We start from the raw sequence: 13417 nt of genomic DNA, 5'->3' as shown, positions 1-13417 counted from the left end.
TAACTTCTTTAGAAAAATAAAACTGAAGGGCCACTAGGAAAGGATTAAAGGAGCCATCCAGAGAAAACACCAGTGCTAATGTGTTTCATAGTACCAAAATGACATTAAGAATTTTCAACAAGCTAAATCTATGGGATAGTTAACAACATATGCAAAACAAATGTGATATGTGATAAAGTATTTGATAAAAGTATGGACTTTCCATGATGATATTTCAGCAGAGATTTTCCAAAAGAAGGTGAGAATTTGGGTCCTCTCTGCCCTTTTGCTTCTGAAAATATTTTCTATGAGAAAAGACAACAAGGAGCAATCAACACAGTTCTCAAATGGCGTGTGTTTATGCACATATTCATGTAATAGATACATGTGTTTATGCACATATTTATGTATTAGATATATGAGATCTTTTGGGTCAGTTTGGGAAAGGAAAGGTCAGATTTGTCCCACTGATGTGCAGCTGAAAGCTGTTCACTACATTGTTTGGGAACTCCTTGCCCATTGACTCTGCTCAGGGTTTGCAGGAGGTAGAAGAGCTCAACACCTTTCATTTGGAATTTACTGTATGTACAGGATATTCAAATTATTCTTCCTGAAGCTTCCTTGCATTGCTTTCCTTGTGCACCACTGGGACATTGTTGCTTATCTAAAATGTAATCTTTCTGCATTATCAGTGTCTGATTCTAGATATGCATCACCTTTCACCGTGCTGTAGGTCTAAAATGGGAATGGGAACAGTGAACTGCCTTCAGGTTTACACTGCTGGAATTGTAAGCAGAACTTCACTGATTTCCTCCACAAAATTAAGCTTGCATATCAACTTGGCTGAAGAAAAAGATCACATTGTAGGGCACAGATTAATCAGCTGGAACAGTGTCATGGGCTATCAAGAAAGCCCTGGCTCTGTGTTTCTGCAGCTCCTGTCATAGCAGTTTTTTAGGCATGTTTAATGCCAAGCATGGGGATGCCCAAAAGCAGATACAGTGAGAATAACACTGAAAAGGCACGAATATTTTTGTCAGTGGTTGAGTGCTTACAGATTTTGTAGAGAGAACTGAATGAAACCTCCAGGCTGCTTCATGTATGCTGAGAAGAAAAGGTAACCTAAGGATACAAATTTATTGTAAAATTCAGGCCTTGGGAGGGGTTTGGTCTGAGCATTGTGGCATTTGTGAAATGTCAGGGCATGGTCTCGAACTTATGCTCTCTCAGATTGGTTCAGATTTTTGTTGATCTTGAATTTGGATTTTGTGTGTGGTTTTGTTTCTGTTTTTAGCATATGTTCAGTTCATTGCCAATATGTTGGCAATTGTGGTTTTGATTCTCTGTTACATGTTTGGGTCTGGAGGGGCAAATCAAAGTGGTGTTTATCCAAAAATGTTACTGGATTCAGGTTTGCCTGTCAGCCCAAAGATTATGTATGTATGTTTTGCAAGGAGTTGATTTCCATTTTGTTCTTGCCTGAGTATGTTTAACATCCATTAGCTTTAAGTAGGGTCATGCAAGGGTGCTGAGGGGCAAAACAAGCACTGCACAAACAAAATAGATAATGGGGGTGGATTTCTGAAGATGATATTGTGCCTTTCTGAAGATGTCCTTGACTGTTCTAGAACGCTTAGATAGCAACAGCTGCCAGGAATGCTTTTATCATCCCTCTTTGCCCAAGAATCTGCAACCTTTCCTTTCAGAGGTTGGCCTTACGGGGTTTTCTGTGCCTCCACCACCTCCTGAGGAGATTAGGGGAGTACATGGTATCTGGAGTAACACACTGCAGTCATTGGGAACTTGGGCTGCTGTGGAAAGTGGTGGCTGCCTTATTTAAAGAGAATGATTCAAGTGTTCAAAGTCCTGAAGGATTTGGATCCAGCATGATTTTGAAGTTACCTGTCTAGATGACTTCTAACTGCAGAGTTGATGCTACAGTAAGAGTACAGGCTTAGGGGCTCAGGTGCATCCTTTCCCTTCTTTAAACCTCGAGGGAGTTGGGTACAAGGATTTAGGGAACTTTGAGCCAACGGGAATGTGTTTAACTTGCATTCTGTGCAGCTTTTGAGCTTTTGATATTGAGCATAGTATTTTTCTGTTCTCGTGGATTTTCCTGCAGAAATGATTGTTTTCAGTAGGAAGGAGCAAGGAACCTCTGCAAAGAATTCAAATTGGGTCTTTTTATCTGAGTTCTGTAGGTTTTTAGTTTAGTGGGGGTGGAATGCCTGCTGGTTTGTGGGGATGGTTGTCAGGCAAACAAGTCTGAAGCTGGAGTCTACCTGTTGGTTACCTGCAAATAAAGAGACTGAGCAGAAATTCACCCCTCAATGGATTCATAGTATTGCCTCTCTTTTCATGTTCAGGGTGGGTGTCTCACATTGACACTAACAAACTCTTCTGAGTTCTCATTAATTTTGTATTTCAGAGAGAGTTTAGGTCATCTTTCCCTTAAAGATTTAAAATTGAAAATGCTTTCCAGGCTTATTGTTGTGATTTATTTGTTGTGACAAGCGACATTACTTACATGAAGGTATTTAAAAGACCTCTTGCTGGGATAAAAAGAAATCCAGCTGGCTTCAACCTAGACCTTTAAAGGTATTTGAACACTTCAGTCCCTGGCACTGCCTTTCTCCATGTCTCCAGTGAGCCTTGTAGCTAAACCAAGTCCTCAGCTCTAGAATTCCCTCCAGCAATTTATAGGGAAGGGCTGGCTAACCCAGAGCAGCCCCACATATGTCAGCTGCATGGAGAGAAAATCTGACTGAACAAGACAGGAACATCAGGAACTGAGATGAGAACAAAGATGGTCTTGGAGCAAGCAGACACTTCCGTTTGGATTCCTAAATGTGGGGATTTTCTAGAATCAGGGGTATGTCTGAATCATATTGTGTGAGCACGCCATGAGTGTGTGAACAGGAGCCATGAAGGGAGTGGTAAATATGCCTGCAGAATGCTGGTATTTCCTCAGCATGATTTGGAAAAGTCCTGAAGCTGCATATCTTGATAGCAAGAGCAAGTTCAAGCCTCAGTGTTGGAACACCAGAACACCTGTGTGACAGGCACCCTCTACCCCACCACACACATCTGGACAGCTTTTGGCTTAGGTGTGCTCAGAGCAACTGAAAGGATCAGAAAGCACAGGCAGTGAAAACACACAAAGTCACACTTTCAAAATCCTGCTTCTGTTCCTGAGGCCTCAGCTGGAGCTGAAGCTGCAGGCAGCTTATTAACTGTGCAGGAGTATCAGCAGCTGCCAGCTGGCAGTAATTCAGGTACCTACAGACTTAGAAATATGCTGCAGTAGCACTTGGTGACAGCAGTGGTCCCTGACTGGTGAACAAAGGGACCTAGAAAGAGGCCAAGCCATCACTCTTATCTGGTGCTCCTGCTCAGAGAAGGGCCAGCCACATATAAAGAAATATTACAAACTAAAGTGTCTATAAAGAGGAGACTTAGCAGTGGACTGAAAGGAATAATGATTGTAATGACTCATCTGAAATTGTATTTTTTCCTATAAACTTTACCACATTGGTGGGAAATTATGGTATGTACCCACACAAAACGTGTTCATGCATAACATACAAGATTTCATATGTAAGTACAGCTGCTTCCCTTCTTTGTCTGTGATAGCTGTTTGTACCCAGCCATTCAAGGTCCTTAAAATTGCAAATGCCTGCAGGAAGTCACAGATTTATTTAAGAGCACTACCTCAAGGCAAACTTAATTTTCTTTCCAGCAAAAATCCTTGTAATTGCTAACAGACTTTAAAATCTTGCAAATGCATGAGTACACAGAAATACCTATTGCAGGGAAAGACACTTGTGCCAGTAAAGTTGTCAAAGGACTTGGAAATGGAGATGACTTTACAGCTGGCTTTGAAAAGCAATTTTACAATTATCTCCTGTGATTTTCACAAAGGATTAGGTGCCTCTGTGGGTTTGAAAATCAAGACAGGCACCTAGCTGTATCCAAGAACTCTAAATGCTCTTTCTGATATTCAGCAGCTGCAGCTCAGAGGAAGCAGCAGTAAGTTTGGCTCTGTGAAAATCCAAAAGTAAGCACTGAGAGCTAGTGAGCACTTCTGAACTATTGTTGCCCCAGCCTTAAGTCTTGAGGGATACAGAACCCTCACGGCTCCCATGCAGTGCTATTGAAAATGAGTTATAGATTCCTGGGAAAAACTGACTTTATAAGCCCTTGTTTAAGTCACCTCAAGTGCAAAATTGAGATGATGAGAGTTAAGTGTATTGCTCTTGTATGGATTAGATATTCAATATTGAATAGTTCCAAGAAGGGAGGGTAACTATGAAGAGTTATTTATGGCCACATTCAGATTGCTTACATGTCCATTGTCTGCATGATCTGTTTATAACTGGGAACACACTTTTAAATTAGCATCATTCCAGGCCCATTTATCTGCAGAAAGGGCCCCTCAGATCTTGCATCAGTGAACAGGAAAATGTATTTGATACAAGCACCCTATTTTTCCCTGTAGCCATATACATTATTTCATGTCTTATTAACATAATCTGTCTACAGTGAGGTTGATAGGCCTTGACAGATAGCACCTCGGGTGAGAAAAAGGATGACAGAGAAAATTTACTTTTACAAAGTCAGTCCTTCTGAATCTGTTTTTAGGCAGCTTGACAGCAAAGGCTATAAACATAGTCTGGAATCTGAAACCTTTTCTGCAATGACCTTGTTTTCAAAAGTACTATTCTTATCTCCTCATGCTTATTCTTCTCCAGGCCATGACTCCTCGCTGTAAATTCCTCACCATGTGCTTCTTCTGTTTCTTCAGCAGTACTTTCATAGTTGTTTTTTTGTTTACTACCCATTTTTGTTTAAGCCATGCAATCTGAAGGCCTACTTTTATGCTAGCACCAGAATTATGTCAGTGAACCACTTGATGTGATTTAAACTTGTCGTCTCTGACTGTTTCTTTTCCATTTCTTTGGAAGAAGGCTATTCCAGGAGGAGGACTGCTTCTGCATTCAGCAGTGCACTAAATTATAATTTAATGGCAGTAGTTTTGTACATTTCAATTTAAAATTGCCCATTCTTTATATTAATAAAAGAAGGTCACTACTTTCTAAATAACAGAGCAGTCATATGCAAGCTTAAGGCAAAAGACTGAAAATACAACTCAGCCAAAAATACAGTACTTTGGAAGAGAGATGTCAAATAGATTTGAAGAGTATTTTTACACATATTTCACTATTTATAAACACTGTCAAGCATTTCTTTTCATAAGAAATGTTATGCTGCCATTCTAAACAATCCAAATGCAGGTTCCTGTGGTGATGGCTTTTTTGTTGTGCCTGCACCCTGCCCATATGACAGATGCTTTTTGCAGAACTGATTTAAAGAAGCTTTTATTTACATTTACCTTCATTGCCCTGTGTTTCAAAGCCAGGAGATCTTGGATGAACAAAGATCACCTGAGGTGTGAATGCATTGATCTCAGTGCATTTCCTCTGTCTGGGTTTCCAAACATCTTTCCTGAGATCTGCTGGTCTTGCAGGATTCTGAAAACAATCCAGTCTCCTTTCCAGCATGACCTGTCCCCGTATTTTAAAACCCAAATTCCTAATATGTAGCAGCCTTCTTAAAAAGCCTGAATCCAAATTCTGTGACAGCCATTGTGGGATGTACACCCAGCTCCTGTGTAACAGCACAGGTGAGGGATGTGCTGCCTAGAGAATATCTGCATTAAAACATCAGCATGTATTACACCCTCTATTATACAGTTCCAGGCACCAAGGCAGCTATCACCTAACCTGATTTAAAATTATTGACATAAAAAAAATTAAAAAAAGAAATCACTGGGAGATTTTCCATTGATTTAAAAAGACTTGGGATGCAGAGGAAGAAGCTGTAACCAAGGTCTGCTCTCATGTCTCAAGTACAAAAAGGCCTGCAGTATTCCTGTGCTCAGTGAAAATCCTGGCTTTATAAGGCACACATGCATACACAGAGTAGTATAATAATATATATCTTATATATAGAGATTATTATTTTTAATATATATCTTAAAAATAATAATCTATGTCTTTTTCTAAATGGTAATCTTCACCCAGAAATAAAAACCAGATCTTTTATTGCAACTAATGGGGTTAATGTTATGGGATTCTTATTTCATTAATGAAAAAGCAAATTAGTATGATTTCATTATGTTTCTTCAAGGAATTAAAGCACCATTTTTCTGGTAGTTAAGTTTAAGAAAGTGACAACATTTAAATAAGTATTAGTTTTTCTCCTGAACAAATTCTTTGTTTATTGAATTACCAGACCTGAGCAGTTTAGTAATAGTTCAGTCTAAACACTTAGAGGAATGTCAACAACATTATATTCTGCTGGAAAATAAGACGAAAATAATAAATCATTATTGAAAATACCTCAAGCAAATCCAACAGATTTAATAGGAGGAAGGATGTCTCTTGCATTGTATGTGCCAGTTTAAAGATTTTGGTGCAGTTTGTTGTAATTAAATGAGAATGAAAAAATAAAAAACTTCTCCAACTCCCAGCTTTATGCTTCACCAAAGCAAGATTTGAATCATGGTTTCTGATTACAAGGCCATTTTAAAGCAGTAGAGCTCTGGTATCTTTTTTTTTTTTTTTAATTACTGAATTCTGAAGTCAGAGACAAATTGTATTCTCATTTACATTTGTGTAAATACAGGAAATGGCTTATTTTGCTTCAATTTTTTATATAGCTGTTGTAATTTATTCAGTATTCATTTATAGAAGTTAGATATATTGGATATTTCAGTGATGCTAATCTTGTAAGATGAACTACTTTTCCTAAAAATAATCGTGTCTTTGTTAGATGACTGTTGGATTGTTACTTATTATATAATTTGACTTTTTACTTACTTGCTACTACTCATGGCATTCCCTCATCTTTGCAGGAATAACACAGCTTATTGATTCATAGCCTTTATTTTAGCACACTAGACTCCATGCTTAGAAATTGTAAAAAAAAAAATGGTACTGATGTCTTTCCCCAGGGAGATTTTAAAACAAGTGATAGAATGGTATGATTTTATGGGATTTCCTTGCCTTTAGTAATTAGGGAGGAAAGAAATTATCATAGGTCTGTGCAACCTGTGGTGAGATAAATTAGACATTGAGTGGAAAACCTCCCTGGGTTCATTTGGGATATTTGGGATATATTCCATTTATATGTGTATGCCCTCATTAAAGATTCCAAAAATAGAACTTTGTGGCATGAAAAGAGAATGAGCAGAGAGGAGCAGCACATCAAGACTTTGAGAAAATGTCGGTGATACTCAGGACACCATTTTAATCAAGAGTAAATAAATGACTCACAGTGGTGACTGACGGATGATTTCACCTTTTAATTTTTACAAATGTGTTAGTTACCAGAATTTTCTCAAATGTTTTCTAAGAACATACTTCAACCAGTAGATTCATGCTAAAATAACTACTATGTCTAGAAGCATTTCTATTTTTCCTTCCTGTGTGTGATTTACTGTGCTATTTCTGCCCAGGACTGAATAAATAGTACCATTTGATGTTCTAAATTTATTTTTCTACCAAATATTTTTTAAAATAAGTTATGCTCTGAAAATATCCAACATCACTTATATCTGCTGATTTATATTTCATGAGAATTCCTAAGACGTATTTTGTAAAACATCTGTTACAAGAGCTTAGCCTTTTATTTTTGAATAATATTCTTAGAAGTTAAATTCAAAATATATAATATTCATATAGATGAATGTTCATATATATGATATGTTAAAGTTTGTAAAACATATCAAAAATATTTTTAATGATTAAAAAAAATCAATATTTACCAGGCACTTCTTAAGAGTCAGAGGGTTCTTGCTTATTTTTCATTTCCCTGCAAAATCTGAAATGTCCCTGCTGCATTTAAATGTCAGATGAAAGCTGGAGGTCAATGGAATTCCTTAGGATTTACTCCAGTAAGTAATCAGTTTGTCCAGCCTTAGGTGGAGCCACAGATGCCTCTGTAAACTGCAAGTAGCTTCTGGTGTTATTTCTCATTTACTCCATGACTTTGCTCACCTCCATTCTGCAGTTGGCCTTTAAAGCCCTTTTATTCCTCTGTCTGTGTGCGTCTCAGTGGGATCTCTTCTACCCCCTAGACAGAGGGTGAGTTGGACTAAATATGAGGTGCATCCCAGTTCCCACTTTTCCAGTTTATTCTGTTCTAATCTGGAGGATCTGGGTGACATTTTTATTAGGTTTGGATATTCTCCACACAGTTTCTTAAACACCTTCGGGAAAAATCCCCCAAACCATTAAGCTGATATGTCCCTACATAAAACCTAAATGTCTGTTTGTGAGCAATCAATCTGTGGAGAATACATATAATTCTAGATTCAGATTTTCCTGTTGGATTAAACTTGTTTTGGGTATCATGTCAATCGTGTTGCTTTTCTTTCAGCAGCTTCAGGAAGCAGTTAGGAAGGAGCCTGGTAGCTCTCATATGCTCTGTGTATTCCTGTGGTGACATTTTTATCTGTCACAAGTGCACAGTGAGAGAATGGACTCCCATGTCCCTTTATGAGTCTGATGATTTTCCGAGTCCTTTCCCCTTTACATTGGCAAATTTTGTATTCTTGAGCTGCTGCAGGATATTTTGAATGGACAGAACTCTTAACTCAGTGTTATTTCAGAAACAACCCTGGAATTTTCTAATGCTGTATAATACAGTGAAGCTGTCTGCAAAGCAAGGGTGTGAACAATACCTAAACTTGCCTCCTGAGGGGTACAACTTTCTCTGGGGCAGAGAAATAAGACATAAAGTAGGCAGATGATTTTGCAGAATTTTCTGTAGTTCCTTGGTTTTAGAGGTGGCTGAGCCATCTGCCACTTTTATTGACTTCAGTGGGAGCCAACATGCTCATCACTTACTTGAGCAGTGTACATGCTCAAAAGAGCCATGTCACAAAACTAAATTAATTGTTTGATGCATTTAGAGCTTTGCTTCTTTTAGAGTGCTGAGAAATGAGTGGTGAAACAAGCCAATATGGATGCACAATCTGGCTGATATTTTAAAAATGCCTTGACAGAACAGCATTTTTTACTGTATATGGATGAGTGCATGTTTGGAGAGTAATGATGGGGTGACAACGTTGTTATATAATAAATCTGTTTCTTCTGGGATTTTGTTTGTTTGTTTGAGGTTTGTGTGGGTTTGGTGGTGGTGGTTGTTTTTTTGTTTTTTTGTTTTTTTTTTTCATTTGGCTTTAATACATCTAAGATAGAGGAAGAGCAATGAATTTAAGGAAAAAATGGTGTTCAGGACATACAGCATGAGTGGAGATTTTTGGGACTGAACTTACCTTTTAGTTCTGTGTACACAGCAGCTACCACAGGCCACAGGGTCCATGAGCAGACTATAGAACGTTTATATTCTGGGAGTGCTTCTCACACGCAGACAGTGTGAGAACTGTCACACTTGAAAGTACTCTTGAGATAAGTAAGTGAGCCAGAGATCTGTGAGCACAACACACTTTCAGTGTCTCCAGCCCAGCAGTTTTCCTGGAAAACCATCCTGCTGAGAAATGCAGGAGAATTCTTTGCAGGCAGTGTTTCCAGAGTGATACACTTCCAACAGATGTTGGGATGCTGGGAATGAGAAATGTATAAAAGGCAGGTGAAAATTATATAACCTGCTCCTTTTGAAGAAACCCTTCATGTTCCTCAGTGCACAATAAGCTTCTTTATTGAAAGGCTGTGACAGTGATGAAGAGTTTTTCATTCTTCTTATCTTTATAGAGATTTCTTGAGTATTAAAATAAAAGGCTGGTTTTAGGGAGGGGGAAGATAAAATTGCATCTAGGGAAACAGATTGCCAGTTGGCTCTGTAATAAAAATAATTTCTAAGTTTTTATCCCAGGAATAAGCAGAACTGGAGAGGTTAAAGAGCTGTAAAGGTGAAAAATTGAACAGCTGGAATGAAGGAGGAGACTGCAGTAACAGTTACACAGGTGACAAATAAAAACCAGGTATTGTATGTTTAGTGATGCTCCAGAAACTACATAAGAGGAAATTTTGAAGTCAGAAACCATTACTCTAGGAATTTTAATTTAGCAGATGAACACAGTGCTTGATGAGGGGTTCCTGATCTGCCAAGATGCAAGGCATGCTTACCTGCCTTCTATTCTTTTGTTTTAAATGTGGTGTAGTTTATTTAAAGACTCAATTCTCCCTGGTGCCAGTACTGAACTGGGTGTTGGGCTTCAGTGGCTCACTGGTTTCTGTGTCTGTGATAATGTCTGGACATCTTGTTGTCAGGTGCATTGAAAACAATATTCAAATAACTCTATTTCTTCCAGATCTCTGTGCCTGGTGTTTCCAGCTCACTGATTCTCAGTGCTACCCCATGAGTGCCTCACTTAGACTCTGGTACTCAGGGGTGAGAAGCACAGAACTCTTTTCACTGACCAGACACAGCTTTGTGCAGCTCTTACCACGTGTGGGAATGGCTCTGAGAGGACACTGTGCTGATCTCCAATTCTCTCATGAAATTTTTATTGATGCTAATGGATAACATGCATGTGGTAGCTCTGCTAAAATCAGGGCTAGGTTAAGCAGCTATTTGTCTTGTACTGTCAGTTTATGCCAGTGTATCTGAGCCCTTTGTGTGATGAATGGAATGGATTGAGGCTGCAGCTTTCTGGGGATCACCCAGGCTGCAGACAAAGAGTACAGTGTATTAAATCACTTCTTGATTGCTCCTGAGAGGTGTTCATTCCCAAGCAGATACAAGGGGGAATTACCAGCAGACACTGCCTGCCCCAAGCTTCTGCAGAAATCTTGCTTTTCTCCATGGTCAGAGTGACACCATAACAACGGAGTTGGTGCTTGAGTTGAACACTGATGGGTGCCTTGGCTGTCTGACACAAAACCACTTTGATGTTTCAGGGTCAAAAAAAGGTTCTTCCTTTCTGCTGCTCCTCCTCTGCAGTGCACTAAGCCAGCTGATGTCAGCTTCCTGAGAAGGGAAGAAACTCTTTCCAGACCCACACAAAAACTGACTCTTGGGCAAGGGACAGGCTAGGAGTCTGTAAGAGCAGGTGTTCAGAGGATGTAGATGACTGCTTATGGCATCCTTTTCAAAGTTTGACCATCCATTTTTACATTTTGATCAGTATATTTTGACTCATTTTCTGTTATGTTTATAAGATAACCTTTAAAATCACAGATTCCAAACAACCTTGCAAAATGGCCATAAGAATGACAAAGTAACAAAAATGAAACCTCTTCAGCCCCAGGGCAGGCTCACTTGAGACAGTGACCTTTTCAAAAAGTGTTTTTCTTTCACATGAAATGTACCTTTTCTTTCATTTCCAGGAGAGAGAGATGACAAGAGAAAAAACTACAGTATTTTATTGTTCTATAATTAATTTTTCTAATTTTTTTGCCTTTATAAAACAAAATAAAATTTAATGAGCCTTGATCTTAATTTTATATTCAGATTGAGACTCTAGAATCTGGTTTTACTTCAAATGCTTTTTTTTTTTTTTTAATGTGATTCCTCTCATTAGGTCTTAAAAGGACATACTAAGCTCTCTGGAAAAGGGTCTAATTTCTGAAACTAGCAGTCAGTCACATGTCTTCAAATATTCTCCTTCTGCATTATTCAAAACACCTACAGCTGAGTGTGTAACTTAGGCAACCTGGCTTGATATTGAATAACGTAGTCACTGCCGTGGCTCTCGGAAAGATGTCTGTACCCAGTAAATGCTATTTTTGTCTGTTGTCTTGTTGCTTGAGGGATCACAAAAAAACTAGCCTGAGTACTACATTTTAGTTCCCAGAAAGTATATGATTTGGATATGTGTTTACGAGTTTCTTGGTTGCTTCTTTTCTTTTCCTCTGCCTTTGTTAATTACCTCAATACATGTTTAAAGCCTACCATTAATTGCTATTGAAGTGCATTTAATCTGAAGCAAAAGTTTCTGCTATTTAAGTCTCTTGTCAGGAAACCAAGTATTAGAGTTGTTTGGTTTCTTATTTCCGAGTCTGTTTAATGACAGCATAAATATTCAGCCTGACTCTGAATAGGTAATTAAAGCTGACTCTTGGCCAGATGTTCCCCTTTGTTGCCTGGCGTGGAGCTGAGGGAAGAGCAGGAAGCTGCAATTCCAGTGCCGGCTGTCCCACTGCACGCTGTCCTTGCCTTTGGAAATTGTGGGAGTTACTGAGGGTCCCCAAGGACAGAAGGTTTCTCCCATGTGAGCAGAGGAATGAGCTGCTGTCCCCCTGTCCCAGCGTGCTCCTTCCATTTAGAAAATCCCGTTTGTGCAGCTGATTTTGGGAGGCGGGAGAAATGAGTTCGGCATTTTCCCTGGATGAGACAATGGGATTTCAGGATGAGACAGTCTTTTAAGTGTGTGCAGGGTGGGTGAAGGCTTTTGAGACGAGTCAGGTGTGCAGATGTGAAGATATTTACTGCCTTAACTTCTGCGCCACACCTTCAGTCCTCAGACGCAATAAAGCTCACAGGGAGCAGAGCAAATGTCATGAGAACAAGAAACCAGGGAACAAATAGAGGGAGGTGCTGAGAGGCACCTGCAGTGCCAGGGGCTTTGCTTCACAATTCCCTGGTCCTTAGGGGCTTCAAAGGGATCCCACCTTGTGTGAGTAACAGCTTTGGTGAGAGGACTTGGGAGAACTTTGGGTGGATTTTACACTGTCCTGAGTATCGCTGGCCTCCTGAGCCCAGTAGTCAGCAAGCACCGAGGCTGTGCTTGGAGTGAATGCCCTTATTTATTTCACGTGAAATACTAGCACTGCTTTCAAAAGATCAATGGCTGCTGGGGCTGGAAAGTAAAGGAGAATTACACCATGAAGCACGGGTGGACAAGAGGAAAAAACCTTTTCTGGTTTCAGGATTGTTCTTGGGAGGATACCGGCCTTATTTTTATTCTCTTGTGTTTGTAATGGTTTGTTACTTAGTTTGGAAAACTCTTAAACTTCATCCTGGATCGAGTGACAGTAGGGGTGTCTCTCTCCCAGGTCCTGGAGACAAAAATCACTGGAAACAAGAAGTTCTTGGCCTGACAGTACTGCAGAACCATGTGGGAGAGCTCACTCCGAAGACAAATATAAAGAACTCCCTGCCGTACGAGCCACCCCGTAATACACGATGTCAGGGGACCCGTCCATGATTTCTGCCTGTCCGGGTTAGCTGTACCCACACCCCTGACAAGCGGGGGAACAGCTGGGGTAACCTCCGCAGCCTCCTCACGCTCCGTCTCTGCAGGACCCCAGCACCCATTCCCGGCGCACGGGGCTGAGCCGGGCTGTCACCTCCGGCCACAGACAGGGGTCTCTTTCTGCGGCTGTCACCGCGGAGGGCTTTCCGCTTCAGCGGCCGTGAAATCCGCATCTGGGGCCGGGCCGGCCCTGGCAGGCGCCCCCCCCGCCGG

The 13417-nt window shown here is 40.0% G+C and overlaps 1 protein-coding gene across 1 annotated transcript in view; it reads right to left on the bottom strand.

The window, feature by feature from the left end:
- Window positions 1-13377, bottom strand: part of ENO4 (enolase 4) — a 58430-nt gene extending 45053 nt beyond the window's left edge. The window contains 1 exon segment of the mRNA XM_014310191.2: window positions 13183-13377. Within this exon segment, the coding sequence (XP_014165666.2) occupies window positions 13183-13377 (195 nt within the window).
- Between the last annotated feature and the right edge of the window lie 40 nt (window positions 13378-13417).

This window comes from Geospiza fortis, unplaced genomic scaffold (assembly GCF_000277835.1).
Source record: "Geospiza fortis unplaced genomic scaffold, GeoFor_1.0 scaffold1303, whole genome shotgun sequence".
NCBI classification, from domain to species: Eukaryota; Metazoa; Chordata; class Aves; order Passeriformes; family Thraupidae; genus Geospiza; species Geospiza fortis.
Note: the sequence above shows the minus strand (reverse complement) of the source record. Positions and strands in the feature narration are given on the sequence as shown.